This window comes from Sceloporus undulatus, chromosome 3 (genome assembly GCF_019175285.1).
Source record: "Sceloporus undulatus isolate JIND9_A2432 ecotype Alabama chromosome 3, SceUnd_v1.1, whole genome shotgun sequence".
Classification (NCBI taxonomy): Eukaryota; Metazoa; Chordata; class Lepidosauria; order Squamata; family Phrynosomatidae; genus Sceloporus; species Sceloporus undulatus.
The window spans coordinates 264344056-264361757 of record NC_056524.1 but is presented as its reverse complement, the minus strand read 5'-3'; the positions used below and the strand labels follow the sequence as shown (position 1 = coordinate 264361757).

At 42.3% G+C, this 17702-nt stretch overlaps 1 protein-coding gene across 1 annotated transcript; it reads left to right on the top strand.

Annotated features, from left to right (window-relative positions):
- The first annotated feature begins 213 nt into the window (after positions 1-213).
- On the top strand, positions 214-15450 carry FETUB (fetuin B). Its single transcript, XM_042459157.1, has 7 exons — positions 214-477; positions 3344-3454; positions 3714-3801; positions 7318-7484; positions 9335-9448; positions 10904-10993; positions 12456-15450. Exons 1-7 carry the CDS (start codon positions 259-261, stop codon positions 13128-13130), a joined length of 1464 nt encoding a protein of 487 aa, XP_042315091.1. The 5' UTR covers positions 214-258; the 3' UTR covers positions 13131-15450.
- The last annotated feature ends 2252 nt before the right edge of the window (positions 15451-17702 follow it).

Sequence of the window (17702 nt, the reverse complement as noted above, 5' to 3'; positions counted from 1 at the left end):
TGCTTATTAAAATGCCATTATTCCCAGCAGTGTTCCTCTGGTTTAAAACCAAGGGCATGGATTCATGGTCATGACACTAGTCTGTGTCAGTCTGTGAATATGTAATCTAATGGTTGAGTCATTGTTTGTGGTCTACATGTCCAGGTTTAAAGGTGAGGGCCAATGTGCAGCAGAAGAACAAATATTAGTGACCCATTTCCAAATATATAAAGAAACTTAAATCCATTTCTAAAGTACACTCTTCGCAGGAATTTCCAAATGGGCCTTCTAATTCCTTTTGTGCTTGCGTTACAGCTGTTTTATTCCTTGGCTGTTCCAGTGCAGCCACCACCCTTTATTCAGTTAAGTTCGCCGCCATGTAATTCTTCTGCAGTGAAGGCTGTTGCAGAAGCGGCCCTCAACAAGCTCAATGCACATCGAAGGACAGGCTACGTGTTTGGTCTCCAGAGGATCTTTGATGTCCGCGAACTTCCACAGGTAAGCTTTTGGTGCTAGCTTTGTTCTCTTTGCTCCACTCAGAGGCATCTCTCTTCAAAGATGCTGCATGAATGCTGGGAGAAAGGAAGGAGAGAAAGGGGGTCCATTGCTGTTCAACTCTCCTGAGCAGAAGCTTGTGCTCCTCAGAAGATGGTGCCACAGAGAGCGCCAAGTCCTTCCCACAGATCACCCACAAGGTATTATGGGTGCTTCCCAAGTGAAGACTCCTAGCTCTGTCCACTGGAAAGCGCTCTGCAGCTATTCTGTCTTTCCCTTTAGGATGCACACTTCTATAAAGTCTATGAACTTCTCTACATGAACAAATTACCCTGAATTCCCCTTGGGCTCACTGTGTCCATGATGCAGGAACAAACCCCCAAATTGGGTGTGGATTGAATTGGGTGTGGACTTCACAACACTCACACCCATTTGGGGGTTTTCTCCCCCTAACCTGCGTTTAAATAACTCCACTTTTGCTGCAGGTTTTTGGCTTTCTTTACAGTGACAAGGGCAGCTGCCTTCACATACAGGCCCATGTGAGGTGCCCAATTACTCTGAAGTATAAATGAGGCATTCAGTCCTGGGCGCCTCGTTCTGAGCTCAGTAGTGGCTTTGGATGATGAACAGGGGAAAACCCAGAAGAAAGAGAGCAAGTGGGGGGTATCTGAGGCCAGAATACTCCAGGGACAGCATAGGCTCTCTCCATTTCATATCTGGTTCTTGTCAACTTTGGAGTTTTTGAGGTTTACACATTACTCACACACATTTCCCTTCACTGACTAAAGTGCATTTATGCTGTGTTTTTTGCAAAGTGCTTTTTTCCTCTCTGCCTGCTTTTTCAAATGTGCATAGCTCACATGACACACAGTCAGAAACATGAAGGACATCCCCACATTAAAGGTCAAGTTGATCAGATTCCTCACACATCCCTACTTCCTTTTTTAGTGATTTTTGGCAGTGGCAGCTGGTGGCTTCCAATTCAGTAAGAGAATCTGTTTTGGGCCGGAGTCTGAATGTTAAAGGAGCTATCCAAGGTGCTGAACTATTGTGCAGCTAGCAGTTGGCATCTTGGATATTTTAGTAAAGTTTTAACTAAAAGCCAGAACAGATACACTATAGCCCAGGGAAAGTAAGCTTAAGCCCATGAAAGCTCATGCTGCCATTTTCTTTCTTTCAGTTTAGTCTCAAAAGTGTGACAAGATCTCTCTACCCCAGAAAGATTCATCAGCCAGTATTGATTATTTTAGAGAAGGCAAAAAGACAAAACAAGACAAAAATCAGAAGTTTTAGAAAAGGAAGATAAATGTATCTCTTCCACCATTAAAATTCTGTAGATGGGGCAGGGCAATTGCACCACCAAAATTCTTGTCTGGAAGTAATCTCTCTGTGTTATCATAGCAGTAAGGGCAACAGCCATAAAATTTCAGGCAATCATAGTCAAGATAACAGAGGTGAGAAAGTTTACTCTTTTGGTCTACAGCTCTCAGACGCCTCCAGCTGGAATGCTTGCCATGCTGTTTGAGGAATTCTAGGAGTTATCATCAAGAAAGTAACTTTTCCTAGTCTGGCCAAATATGAGCATGAATGAAAACATCTTAAGTCTTCAAGCAATTTTGTACTGGAGTAAGGTCCAAAACGCACTGCAGAAATCATCCAGTTTGAGGCCACTTTAACTAATCTGGCTCAATGCTAGAGAATTCTGGGAACCATAGTTTTGTGGGACTTGTGTCCACATTTCAAGGAAATAAACAAAAGGCCAGGTGTAGACTTTTTTGTCTTTCTCTAAAAGGACATTGGCACATTTATCAAGTCCACATGCCCATAATTTGTCCTTACCCCACTGCTACATCTAATCCCTGCTAGGGTTTTCAGGTCTTTGGCTCTGAGCCTCCAACTTTTATGGGTCATCTCTAGGCAGGTGTTGGTGTTGGGTGCCTTCAAGTCATTTCTAACTTATGATGACAGAAAGGTGAATCTATCACAGGGCTTTCCTGGCAAGATTTGTACAGAGGAGTTTGCCTTTGCCTTCCTCTGGGGCTAAGAGAAAGCATGACTTGCCCAAGGTCACTTAGTGGAGTTTGATGGCTCAGTGCAGATTCAGATTCTGGTTTTGTGGAATCCTAGACCAACACTCAAACCACTACACTATGCTGGTTTTCTGTCAGGCAGGAGACAAAGGTGCATATTCTCCAGCAACTCCAACCAAGAGGAAAGGGTTGTGTGCAAATCTCCAGCTCAGCTAGTAAAGCATCTGCTTCCCACAAAATGCAAGGCAGAACTGATTTGTTGCTCGAGCTTGAAAAGACTCTCCAAGAGGGTCCTATGAATTTAGCTTCTCCCTTTGCTCCCAGGGCTCACCAGCCACTCTGCTCTGAATAGTCTGGCTAGTAGGCTAAATTAAAGATTCCTTATCACATTTCCCTATGTCACTTAGAAGGAACAATCCATTTATTTTACTTTGATCTAGGAACAACTACTTTTCAGTTTCAGATTTAATTTCCAAACCTGAAAATATTTACTCTGTTTCTCTGTGTGTGTTTGAATGGCAAGCTGTGACCAACTGTAGTTGGTACACAATGTTTAACACTTAATGATATCACTGGAACTGTCCCTAGGAACCTTATCACATGGGAGGCATGAAGTCCAATGTCTCAGCTTTTGTCCCAGAAACCATAGCCCTTGGGATGATCCTGAACAGGCAATCCTAATCCATGACCCTTTCCAGGTTTTCAAGAAGTACACTTCACTTGCATGCACTCCTTTCCTCCTATGGCTAAAATATGCTGGTATTCTGGGGGTTTTTACTTTGGCTTTTCAAGCTCTCCTAAATTATGCGCTGTAAAGGCTTTTGTATTTCCATCTGTAGGGACCTAGTGACTCTCTCTTCTATCTCACTTTGGATGTTCTGGAAACTAACTGCCATGTCCTGAGCAGGAGATTGTGGAAAAATTGCACCTTCCGGCCTCCACATGAGACCGTAAGTATTTGATCTGGCTGAGAAAATAACTGTGCGGCTTTATTAATGTCCTAAGACAGTGATGGCAAATCTTTTTGGGGCCATGTGCCCGAAATAATTTTTTTTCTAGCACTGGGTGGTACTGGTAGTACCTGGTGCCGGGAGCAGGGCTTCTGGGTCAGGACTACCTCCCGCCCATTCCCTGGCCTCCAGTTGTCTCTGAGAAAATGAAGAAAATTACATTGTGCTATAATTATCATCTACCATTCCATTTTTCTAGGTCTATGGCCAGTGTAAAACTACAGTTCAAGTCAACAAGAATAAGGAATTCAGCTTTCTCTACAACTATGACTGTGTTTTACGCCCACGTATGTATTTCTATATATTTGCTTGACTAGAACACTCCACACTTCCATTTCCACTGCAGTTTACAAAATGTTAACTGTGTTAATCTGTGGCAGGAAAAAAAATCCCCAAGTGTCCTATGGCATCTTAAACACGAACACATTTATAAATGTTTTATAAATACAATGAATGTATATTAAAAGGTAGAATAACACATTTGTAAATTTATTTTAAAATATTCCCAGTACAGTTCTACCAAGGCAATGTAAGTGTAGCTGCATTATGGACTGCTGGACAACAAGCTTCACTTTCATATGCCAAAAAAATAAAAACAAAAATCCATCTTGTTCTGATTCTTGAACTATAGCCAAGTAGCTGGTATCAATGTTTCATGTGAATCAAGCAGTTTGAGAACCAACATATATTGTAGTTTCAATCCTGGAGTAGGATGCCAGAAGACTAGGTTGCAAATTCTGTTCAACGATTTATTTATTCATTTACTGCAGGAGAGGACTTTCTCTTGGTTTCACACTTTCACAGGTACAGTTGGTCAGCACACAGGAAGGAGCCCTTCCTATAACTGCTCCCAACTGGTGGAACCTCCATGTAGGGTTGCCATAAGTCAGGACCTCCAAACCGGGACAAATGTAGGACAACATTTTCAAATGTAGGACACATTTTGTAAAATGGAAGACATGCGAAAAAATTTGATGATTTTTTTTAAAATGTTAATATAAATGCATGTTTCTTAGGCATGATCAAAATGGAGGACATTTTGGCATTATTTCTAGACAGATGGCAGAAATGTACTTCTCTTTCTGGCCAAACCACCCCCACCCTCCATTCCAAAACACACACAACAGCACATTTGGGCATTGAACATAGCTTTATTTAACATGGCCTCTTGCATATTTCAGAAGCTTATTGCATAACCAAACTCTTTGGGTTTAACATTTAACATGGTTATATATTTAACATAGGCCTGTTACAGACAGCCAAAATAAAGCTGCTTCGAGTGACAGTGGAGGTATGGTGTTTCAATGATGCATGCATCCTAAGAGTCCAGAAGCCACACCAAAGCCATGCTCCAGTCCTTAGGGCTGGAGTGTGGCTTTGGTGCGACTTCTGGACTCTTAGGACTCATGCATCATTGAAACACCATACCTCCACTGTGACTCAAAGCAGCTTTATTTTGGCTGTCTGTAACAGGCCATATCTTCTTACATATTTCAGTTGCTTATTCCATAGCCAAACCCTTTGGGTTTAACACTTAACATGGTTTAACATGGCTTTGCATATTTAACATATCAAGGTGGTTTCACAAGTAGTGGAAGTGGACTGGCTCTTGGTTTCAGGTTTAGCAAAAAAGAAGGAAAGGCCTCTGCCTACATGGCTACATGCCTCTGTCTCTACCATCTACACTAAGAACAACTAACAGTATCTTCACATAGTATAGGCCTATGATTCCAACACCATCATTTCTTTCTTTCTCCTGTTGGATTTTTAACACTTTTGCCTGATGAAGAAGTCAGTGGAGCTTTGAAAGCTTGCATCATATGTTTTGTGCATTTTGGTTGGTGCTATAAAGGTATCACTGTTTAAAGCAACATTCCTTGCCCCTGGCAAACTCCATTTCCCACATCCCAGCAACCATGAGCATTTAAAGCAACAGTCTCGGCCCCTGGCAAACTCCACTTCCCACATTGCCACAGCTTGATTTAGTCTGAGCAGAGGCTTAGAAAGCCTAAAATGGTGGCGTTCCTCAGCAGAATGGGCCCCTCCCCGACCCTCAACAGAGGCTGCCAAGTGGCAGCAAGACCCAGGGCCAACCACCCCTCAGCCCAGCCCACCTTCTTCTGCCTCCTCTGCTCTGGGCTCTCCTTCTTCTCTAATCCTTCTTTCTTCTCTGTCTCCTCCTCTCTCTGGTCCTTCTTCCTTCTGTCTCCTCTCCATCTTCTCTGCTCTTTTTTTCTCCTGACCTCTCCGCTCTCCTTCTTATCTTCTCCAAGACTCCACTCCTTCTTTCCTCTCTCCTCTGACTGCGCTTGGGCCCTTCTTTCTTCTGCCTCTTCTGCTCTTGCCTCCACTCCACTCCTTCTGTCTCCTCTGCTGCTGCTCTGCTCGTCTCTCCTTCCTTCTTCTGTGTTTCTCACTCCCCGCTCCTCCTCTCTCTTCAGTTTAAATCATGTGCGCCTGCTGCATGGGGCTGAATAGAGTGCTGCAGGCTGCAGCTCCTCCCCCTTATTGTGAATCTGGCCAATGGAGACTGAGGAGCTGAACAGTCCACCCCCTCCCTGCACTCAAGAGAGGAAGGTGGGGCCTGAGGGGAGCCCAAATCGGGACCTTGAATGGGGGTGGGGCTAGGCGGGATGGAACCGTGCAGAAGCCTCAAGAACCATGTTTGTCCTGCCTACACCCGTGAAATGGCAACCCTACCTCAATGGGAAATCTGGTTAATCCCTTCCTTCCTTTCTCTCCACCAGCAGGTGAAAACCTTTTGTTCAAGCAGGCCTTTGAAAATTGAAATTGAAATTTAATAATGCAGCAGTTCAGATATCTGAAATTCCAAATCCCAAAATATTCCAAAAACCAAAAAAAAATGTTCATGGGTGCTGAGATAATGACACCTTTTATTTCTGATGGTTCAAAGTTACACAAATTTTAGGGGTTTTGTGGGTTTTTCAGGCTATGTAGCCATGTTCTAGAAGAGTTTGTGCCTGACATTTCACCAGCATCTGTGGCTGGCATCTTCAGAGATGCCAGCCAAAGATGCTGGTGAAACATCTTCACATAGTATAGGCCTATGATTCCAACACCATCATTTCTTTCTTGAAAAACCCACACAAAACTATGGATGCCAGCCATGAAAGCCTTCGACTTTACACAAACTTTGTTTCATGCTCAAATTTATTTTAAAATATTGTATAAAATTACCTTCAGGCTATGTGTATAAAGTGCACATGAAACATAAACTAATTTTGCATTTAGACTTGTCTCCCATCTCCAAGATATCTCATAATGTGAGGTTGAAGGCTTTCACAGCCAGCATCCATAATTTTTATGGGTTTTTCAGGACATGTGGCTGTGTTCTAGAAGAGTTTATTCCTGATGTTTCGCCAGCATCTTTGGCTGGCATCTTCTCTGATGCTGGTGAAACGTCAGGAATAATCTTTTCTAGAACACAGCCACATAGCCTGAAAAAATTACAAAAAAACCTATATCTCATTATGTATGTATATGCAAATGCAGGCATTCCAAAATCCAAAACAGGAGGATAAAGGAGACTCAACCTGTAATATGTTGTGAAGTGATGTGCTGTATTTGTAACTGTTTTTAACCATGTTTTTTTTTAAATGATGTTGGCCAGAGTCCTGTTGTAAATGGATTTGTAAATGGATTAACATCTGCAGGAATTAGATTTGTGCAATTCAGTAATGCCCATATCCAGTAAACGACTGCAGAAGGAAGAAAATTGCTGAAATCACTCATTGCACAGTGAAGAATTGCATTCCTGATTTGCTTTTTTCCCCCCTAAATAGTTCCCGCTGCAGCTATTGTAAAACTATGCCCCGACTGCCCATTAGCTGGTGACCCAACAGAAGCCAAGTTTCAAGAAGCAGCTGCTGAGAGCCTTGCCAAATTCAATACAGAAAGTAATCAAATTCATTACTTTGCCCTCCGCAATGTAACCAGAGCCACTTCACAGGTAAGACTGGGATTAGATATTATTTAAAAAATGTATTTGATATAATATTTGTATTACTTTTCTGCAGGGGTGGGTAAACTACAGCCCTTCAGATATTAAAGACTCCATTAGCACCTTTGAGAATAACTAAGAAGACATTTCTAGCATATGCTTTCATGGACTTGGCGTCCTTCATCAGAGTCTTGGAGTATGTTTGCGCCTTTCTGTGAGAAAGTGAAAACTCCCTGTTATATCAAGCTTTGGGGAACTGATTGTATAATGCTGTGCTGCTTTGTCAATTTTTATAGCCTATCTTTTAATTAATTTTGAATGGTTTCATAGCATCATACAGTTGGAAGAGAACACAAGGGCCATCCAATCCAACCTCCTGCCATGCAGGAACACAGAATCAAAGCACCCTATATAGTTTCAACACTATTTGTTGTTAACTGCCCTCAGGTTGATCTTGACTCATGGTGACCCTATGGATGAGACAGCTCCAAAAAAAAAACCTCTGTCCTCCACTGTTTTGCTTAATTCCTGCAACCCCATACCCGTGACCTCCTTAATAGAGTCCATCCATCTAGCATGTGGCCCTCCTCTCTTCCTACTTTCCTCCACCTTTCCCAGCATTACTGTCTTTTCCAATGAGATGTGGCCAAAGTATGACAGCCTCAGTTTGGTCCTCTTGGCTTCCAGGGAGGTTTCTGGCTTGATCTGCTCTAGGACCCATTTGTTTGTCCTTTTAGCTGTTCACAGGATCCTTAGCACTCTTCTCCAGCATGACATCTCAAATGAATTGATTTTTTTCCTATCATCTTTCTTAACTGTCCAGCTCTCACATCCATACATGGTAATAGGGAATACAATGGCTTGGATGATTCTGTGTTCAGCTGTATATCTTTACACTTTAGGATTTTTGTCTTGTTCTGTCCAATAGCTGTCCATTGCATTGACAAAATACAGTGGACGCTTGTTATCTGCTGGGGTTTGGTTCCAAGATCCCTCGTGAATAACAAAATCCGTGTATGCTCAATTCCCATTAAATACAATGGTATAGCAAAATGGTGTCCCTTATATAAAATGGATACTTGAGATGTATTCTTTTTTAAATATTTTATTATTATTATTATTAACCTTTATTTATATAGCGCTGTAAATTTACACATCGCTGTACATACAATCTTTTAGTTAGACGGTTCCCTGCCCTCAGGCTTATAATCTAAGAAGACACGACACAAAAGGAGAAGGGAGTGGTGGTGGGGAATGCCATGGATGCTTGAATCTGTGTATAAAAAATCTGTGGATAAGGAGGACAAACTCTGTGTGTGTGTGTGTGTGTGTGTGTGTATACACACATATACATATATATGTCTTCAACTTGTTTCTGACTTATGTTCACATGAAGGCAAACACCTATCATACAGTTTTCTTGGCAAGATTTGTTCAGAGGAGGTTTACCATTTTCTTCCCCTGAGACTGAGAGCATGCGACTTGTGAAGACTTCCAGAGGACTCTGGGGAATCTCATGGAGGAGGCAATCACTTCACATTTGGCTATTGGGGACATAGCCAGACATTTGTATGACCCGCACCCTCCTCCAGGTACAAATCACTATGACTCTCTACAGTAGATCCAATCAGCATAGTGAAGAACTCCTACACTACACTGAGCCATGTAGGATTGCAACTACTGACATCCAGTTGGATTAAAATCTGTTCTTTTGCTTTCTGAAAATGCCTCCCTGCCTTCAATGCATAGGTCAGACTGTTTTCTATCTGATACCAGGAATTAGGATATTGAGCTGCATGCGTGGTAGGTTTTCCAGACAATGCAAACTCTCTAACACATTGTGTGTGAACTTTTCACAGTGGGTTGTTGGTCCTTCAAGCTTTGTGGAATTCGTCATCCAGGAGACATCCTGCCCCAAAAGTGGACCTGTACCTGATCTCTCCAAGTGCCCCCTCCTCCCTGCTGAAACTGCAGTAAGTACTGATTCTCCAGGCATTGCCTCACATTGAAATTTCCCTTTGCAGAAACTTGCCATTTTCAGAACCATTTTCATTATATTCTTCAAGGATGTATTCTTCTGGCTGATATGATACACTAAAGCTGCCCTTGGCTACTCCCTGATCCCCATTCATGTCCTGGTTTTCATGTCCAGGTCTTCCATCAGAATGGCTACAGCAGAGGTAATCTTGTACAAAGGGTTGCCAGAGCAAGAATATCTTTCAAGTCTTAGGGGCTGTACAGACAGCCCTTCAGCTAACCCTTTTACAGCCAGATTGGGGCCGCGGCAACTCAGCACCACAGCCCCGATCTGGCCTTTCCAGGCTGCAAAAAGGAACTGCTCTGGAAAGGGCATGATAGCTGCAGCACCATGGTTTTATGGTGTTCCTTTGGCGCTGCGTCATGCAAATGCAGCATCAGAGGAGCACCATGACACCATGCACTGTGTGGTGCAGCACATAGCATCATGCCACCCTGGGGGCTGAGGCAGGGCATGCATCAGGTAGACGCTACACCCCAGGTCCCCCCCCCCAACCCAGCCCAAACTGCCAGTCTGCACAGTCTTAGTTTCTCTCCTTCTCTGCCTCTGGAGAAAAAAATAAGTGAGAGATAGACAATAGGATTCCTGTATCTACAGAAGATATGTTCCCAGACTTACAATAGAAATTCAAAACTGCAAATAATAGCAAACCCTCTTGAAATGAATGAATTCCAATGGATGTTGACCATAAAGCCATACTGGAGGGCCTAGAGATTTATGGAAAGAACACCTTTCTGGGCATTTCTAGATCTTCCAGCACAACTTTATGGTCAACCTGCCAGAATTCCATAGTGCTGAGCCCTGGCAATTAAAGCTGTGTCAAACAGCATCATTTCTGCAGTACAGATGCAACCCAAGGGATCAGAAGGAAAGCAAGGGCAAAGGTCCTCAAGGTGGTTCACAACAGAGCTGCTGTGGGGGATGAAGTCACTGACAGCAATATTCAGGAGCAGAGATGGAAGACAAATCAAAAGATCTATGCTACAAAAAAGACAGGAGAAATATTCTAAGTCACAACCTCATATACGCAAACCTATGCATAAAAACATATCTACATTTCAAAAATATTTTGATTGTACAATATTCCAATTCAAATATGTTTCTTTCTCCAAAGAATCCCAGAGATGGTGAAAAGGTATTTGGTCTTGGTCTCTACAGAACTACACTCCCCAGAGTTACTAGGGGACAGCAAACATGTTGAACTAGTTTAAGTCACTTGTAGTGTGGATGAGCCCGGAGATGTTACATCCGCATTGCTGCAGCATCAAGCTCCTTTATATAAATCCTATTTTGTTGAAGCATGGTTGTAGCTATTAAAAATCAAAATCTGATTTGAAGTTGTTTCTTGTTCAAATGATATGCTGACAAAAGATATATTTTGCTCCCCTAGGAGACAGGTCTATGCAAAGGCTCTTTGGTAAACAGCCAGATCGAACATCGGAAATTTATTACTATAAAGTGTGACTTCTTCCCACCACAGGTATGTGGCTCAATTACACATCATTTGCAAAATAATAATAATAATACATCATATATAAATATGAGCAGGAAGAATTCCCCCTTCTTGAACTATAACTCCCAGTCCTCTAACTAGCAAGCGTGCTAGCTGAAGGTTTCTGAGAATTCTTGTCCCAAAAAGATAACTTTGACAAGGTGCAAGCATGATTTATTTTTTATTATTACAGTCAGCTCCCCACATTCACAGGGCTTGGGACTTGGGACACTACTATCGCCCTGCAAAAGTGAAGAGAACATTAATATGAATAAATATAGATAATAATCACAAATGCTTTTTTTTAACCTGAGAGAACACTTCTCTTCTAGTGGAAGTTCTGGTGGAAGCTGACCATAGAGTCACTTTGGAGGACCTAGAAATTCCTAAAGAGAATGTATTAATCAAATCCATGAAAGGGAAACCTGCGAATGTGGGGGGGGCTGACATCATCATCATTATTGACATTATTATTATTATTATTATTATTATTATTATTATTACTATTACTACTACTACTACTACTACTATTAGCCCCCTTCACACTCTCTTTCCACTGGCAAGTGAAGATATTTTATTTAAGGCGGAATTTGGTGAGAGCAGATATAGCTTTAAGTGGTGAGAGGGTGTTTATGTTCTTTATTTCATCATGTTTTAAATGTCTTTTAATGCTGTTTTAACTTGTGTTTTTAACTTTTTTTAAATTAGTTAGTTTAATTGTATTTTAACTTTTATCTTAAGATATTTTAATCGCATTGTGGTTTTAAAATGTTGTGTGCCACCTTGGATCTCACAATGGGAGAAAGGTGGGATATAAATTAAACAAATAAAACATCAGGGGCACCATAAGTTGGAAAGAACTTGAAGACACACAACAACAACAATGCAAGAACAGAAATAGAAATTCAAAACCCATAGTTTTAGAGATGAACTGACAAGCTCAGTTTTAACTATGGTTATTGGGAGATACATCAGGAGTAATAGGCAATATCCCCATGGTCATGGCAAAAAGCAAGCCATACATGGCCCTATAAATTTCAGTCAACCCTACTATCTGGGAGAACTGATAGGAAACACAAAAAGACTAAATCCATGGGCTACATTAAGTGCAACCAAATTATACAGAAATGGTCTCTCTTGCTTGTTTGCCTATCAGTTAACCATGTTCTTGGCCTGTATTCATTATTAAGTCTGGTCTCTTTGTGAATGAACAAATGTTTTGAAAGTTTAAAAGTTATTATTTCTGAGCCATTAGAAGCAAGTTGTCATGATACAAGCAGCACACAGTTTCTACAAGCCTTGGGTAGACTTCCACATAAACAAAGATGCCTGCCTCTGTCCCACTCCATCCCATCTTTCACCAGACAGAGAACAGTCGAGTACCTTCATCCTTGCACATCCTACTGGTAACACCCACTAAGCAGATCTTCCTTATATTTCATGCTCTTAGGCACAAGAAGATGGTGAACCACAATCTGGAGCACAACCTGGGAGAGATGAACACCATGCTGATCATGAAAGCCATGAAGATGACCATCATCATCACCAAGAAGGGAAAGGACATGGTCACCACCATCACAATGGTGGCCACTCTCACCCTCGTGGTGGTGGCCACTTCCACCACCACAGTGATGGTCACTCCCGCCATCATGATGATGGTCCTCCCAAACATAAAAAACATCATAGAGATCATTCACGAGAGGACCAAGAGCCACAGCATCAACATCTCTCTTCTGACAGGGACCAAGTAAAAACAGTAGGGCAGGTGATAATACTTCCCCCTTCAAACGAACATGTGTCTCTCCACACCTTGCCAGAAATTGGAGCAGAACCACTGGATGGAAAACCTGTCCCTCCACAAGTGGAGGAGCCAGAACCAATCCCCAAGTCCAAACTTCTTGGTAGTCCCAGTGACCCTGAGAAAGGTAGTCATCCAATGCAGATACCAACAGGGCAGCCAGGCTTGACCAAGCCTACTAGCTCAAACATTCCTCCCTACCCTGCTGGGTTTTCAGAATCGGATACATGTCCAGGAGAGAGCACAGTAAACATGCTTGGCTTTCAGTTGCCTCAAAGGCCCATAATAAAAACACCCCCAGGAGGTACACAATCCCAAACTGAGTGATGTAGAACACTAAGGGGCTTGGCACCATGAGACACAATATCCTCTCTGCGTGTGAGAACCAATTAGAAGAAGGAAGTACAGAATAGTTTGCTGGATTTCTCAATGCAAAAAGCAATACTCTCCCATTTGATTTTGAATTGTATGAACTCATGCAAGGGTACTAGATAAACCCCTGATGTACAAATGTTAACAACAATTTGCACAAGTGACAGCATTTTACTAAGACTGCTGCCACCCTGCACAATTAATGCAGTTTGACACCACTTTAATGATCATGGCTCCATCCTATGGAATCCTGGGATTTGCAATTTGTTGTGGCCCCTGCGCTCTCTGACAGAGAAGGCTATATTTCTCACCAAACTACAAATTCAAGAATTTTATAGCATTGAGCCTGGAAGATAAGTGTCAAACTGCATCAATTCTGCAGTGTAGATGCAACCCAAGTTAGGTGTTTCTTGCACTTTTTGTCTCCTATTTAGCTCAACCTATACATGAGTCAGCCAACTATCATCATCATCAGAGGTGGTGCATAGTCCAAACTATAAAGGAGCTATCCAAGGCGCTAAATGTGTCTTGGGCACATAATTCAACCCCTTGGATAGCTCCTTTATAGTTTGAACTACAACCCAGAGCATAATCATCATCCCACTGACATGGAAACAACCGCCGACTGCTGGTTTTTATCCATTTGTCAGCTTTCTTAGTGTATAAAGCTTGGAGTCGAGTCATAAGGAGTTTTGCTTTTAAGTAATACCTGGATTGGGAGAAAAGTGCCTAATACTACAGAGTATGGGACGGTAGGGTGGAAAGACCATCCTGCTCCCCTCGTGATTGAATATTTTTGACTGTAAAGACGACTTCCCACCCTATGCTTTATCTAAGAGGAGAGAAGATATCTGAACAAGCAAATGTACCTGTCCCAAATTCCCTCTAGTGTGCTTACTTCAAACCCTGAGAGTCCTCTCCATTAGATTTCACTTTCTAATTTTCGTGTAAATTATAGAATGGAAGAGATCTCAAAATGAGTGTTCCCCTGCTTTTGTCAGCCCCAGAAGACTACCCCAGAGACCAACATAAATGGGCCTAATGCTCTGCTCCCTCTGTTACCTTGCCCTGCCTTCCCCACGTTTTCTCACTGCAAACCCCATGCAAGACATCTTTGCATTATTTGCACCATTATTACCCGAAGAGAACATGTCCAGGGATTTCATCTGATGATGGCTTCCTCTCCCCAAAAGTAAGGCTTTGTTGATGTGGTTGGGGAAGAGGAGAATGGCAGTGGGGATGAGCAGTGAAGATGGACAGACAAGCCTATCAATTTCATCTTCTTCCATGGTGATAGAATTTAAAGATGTAGGACCTTATCACACTAGACGAATCCCAGGAAGGAACAAGATTTAAAAGTAGAAAAAACCTGCAAATGAAGGGTGTTTTTCAGACGACATTTCTTACAAAGAGCAATAGAGCGAAAATGAAGCAAAAAGTTGAAAAAAACAACACCTTTTTACTTTCAGGAACTTCCAAAAGTAAAAAAGGGTGTCATTTTTGTCAACTTTCCATTTGCTTTTTTTTCACATTATTGCTCTTTGGTGCAAACGCGTCTGAAAAACATCCTGCATTTGTGGGTTTTTCTACTTTTAAAATCCTGTTTCTATGTGGGATTCGTCTAGTGTGATAAGGTCCATAGCCCTGTTAGTCTGAAAAATCAGTATGCAAAAGGATCTTGTAGCACCTTTGAGACTAACTGAAAGAAAGAAGTTGGCAGCATGAGCTTTTGTAGACTTGAGCCAACTTTCTCAGATGCATGTATTGGAGGGGCGAGTCTATAGACAAACCTATACAAGTCATTTGTGTGTAAGAATATCAATTCACATTCAAAACCTAGTGGGTATGGAGATGTGGTCCCCCATCAACCTCAAGTTAAAACTGTGTTTTGACACCACTTTAACTGCAATGTCTCAATGCTATGGAATTCTGGGAATTGCAGTTTGATGTGACACCAGAGCTTTGCTTTACACCAAATTGCAATTCCCAGAATCCCATAGCATTGAGCCATGGTTAAAGTTAAAGTGCTGTCAAACTGGATTATTTCTGTAGTGTGGATGCAGCCTATGTGTGACATGAGATCCATGGGAGGGAGGATTGAGAGAAATCAGGTTATTTCAAGAAAGAGTTTGGATGCAAAGCCATGGTTATACAGGTGAAATCTAAACAAAAAGAACTGAAAGCTGTTGCCTCTTCCAGGGACTGTCTCCCTGTCTGGAGAAACTTTCCTAACTTTAATGGAACCCTTGCAATAAACCTTTACTTTATTTCTTTAGCCATGGGTATCTTTGCTCCTTAGTCAGAATTGCTGGCCACTGTACATGTTCATTCTCCATCAATAATCTCAATACATTGGCTGTACATAGTTGAACATGAAGAAAAGGACCTTCAAATCAAACCTCACCAGTGGGAAGGGATGTTGGATAGCCAGTACAGGACTGAGCATGGTAAGATTGTTGCTTTTTTTTTTTTACCATCTTGCACATACAAATCTATCTGAAGGTGAAAGGCCCCAGATCTTCATGTTGGGAAAAACTGCAAAAATGCCAAAAAGAAAAGCATGATGTTTTATGTTCATAGTACCTGCAGCAGGAAAAGTTTAGCTTCTGTTTGGATTAGGGGGCTAAACTACACATTGCATTAAGTACATGATTCAGGAGCTCTTTTTAATGAGCCCAATACAGGTTTGAGACCACCACATATGGGCCCACTTTTGCAGCAGTTCTCCCAAAATTTCTCTCCCTAGCTGAGGGCTGATGAGTTGCCAGCATCCTGTTCCCTGAGATTACCATTTCAAAGGCTGAGATTTAGGGCAGGGTCTTTGGAACTAAACTGACGCAGGCCCTTATAAAGTCCTCATGGGAGTTTATCAAACAGGATGGGAGGCTCTCAATTTTGAAAGAGAAGATAGCAAGGTCAATTAGAAAATACACACAATTATGTGATTACTTATCACACCTTAAATTTGATTGATTGAAATTTTATTTATATACCGCCGTTCCTATGATCACGGCGGTTTACAAAACAAAATGAAAATACGATACATTACAAATTACAGATATAATACCATATAGATCACAGATTAAAAATCAAAATTAACAGCAAAAATCCCTCATATAAAACCATACACTACTATACATCATTAAAATCTGTCATTAAGACCAGTCGAGATAATAAAACAGTCTAAAAAATACAATACATAGTATACAGGAGCAAAACAGTCAGGACATGTGGGGGAAGGCTTGACGAAATAAATGAGTCTTAAGGTTTTTCTTAAATGACTCCAGGGAGGGAGCTAAGCAGAGCTCCTCAGGGAGAGCGTTCCAAAACTGCGGGGCCACAACAGAAAAAGCCCTTTGTGCAGTCACTGCGTATCTTGTCTTGGGAACACTCAGAAGTTTTTTCCCACCTGACCTGAGAGTGCGGGGCGGATTGTATGGGGAGAGGCAGTCCTCCAAGTACTCTGGGCCCAAGCCTTTTAGGGCTTTATAGGTAACAACCAACACCTTGTATTGTGCCCGGAAGCGAATTGGCAGCCAATGTAGATCTTCCAATATAGGTGTTATGTGGCTGGCCCTGGAGCTACCAGTGACCAACCTGGCAGCCATATTTTGAACCAACTGCAGCTTCCGAGTTTGGTACAAGGGTTGCCCTATGTAGAGCACATTACAGAAATCGAGTCGAGAGGTTACCAGTGCGTGTACCACTGTTTCAAGGTCCCCCCGGTCCAAGTAGGGACGCAGTTGGCGTATCAGCCGAAGCTGATAACAGGTGCTTCTAACTGTCGCATCCACCTGAGGAGTCAGGTGAAGCGAGGAGTCAAGAAGCACCCCTAAACTGTGAACTGAGTCCTTCATGGGGAGCGTGACCCCGTTCAGGACAGGTGGACAAACCTCCTTCCCAGGACCAGGAGAACCTATCACAAGTACTTCCGTTTTCTTTGGACCCAAGCTGAGTCTATTTTCCCTCATCCAGCCCATTACCGACTCCAGACAGGCATTGAGCAGAGAGATGCCATCCCTAGTCACTGCATCAGTCGGAGACACAGAGAAAACTATTTGGGTGTCATCAGCGTACTGATAACACCATACCCCGTGTCACTGTAATGGCCTCCCCAAACGCGACCCAGATTCTGTGTGAAGTAAGCCATCACATTGGTGGGTTCTTAATTGCAAATTGGCACCCTTGCACATGCTCAGTGAGACTCCAGATGACTGGAGCATAACATATTTAGGCGAGTGAGAGAAAGGAACCAAGGAACCCCACAATTTACAAAAGAGGTTGGAGGGGGGGTGGGAAGAATGGTTGAAAGAACATGCGCTATTCACCTTAAAATGAGCATATATTCACTCTTGTCATGTTAAAACGTGAATAGAATGGTTATCCAATAGCTCCGGGTCCATGCCTCTTAATTAGCAGGCAGCAGCCCCCCCCCCCCCTCAGCAATGCTGAAGGACAAGAGGAAGCAAAATTGAATCAGAATTGCAGCATGGCTTCATGGGAAACTCCCCTTCCAGATTGGGGAGG

Excerpts from the sequence above, each read along its gene's own strand:
- FETUB (XM_042459157.1), top strand. The coding sequence starts at position 259 with ATGGGCCTTCTAATTCCTTTTGTGCTTGCGTTACAGCTGTTTTATTCC. Across the intron at positions 7,485-9,334 it reads TAACCAGAGCCACTTCACAG|TGGGTTGTTGGTCCTTCAAG; the intron begins GTAAGACTGGGA and ends AACTTTTCACAG. Across the intron at positions 9,449-10,903 it reads TCCTCCCTGCTGAAACTGCA|GAGACAGGTCTATGCAAAGG; the intron begins GTAAGTACTGAT and ends TTGCTCCCCTAG.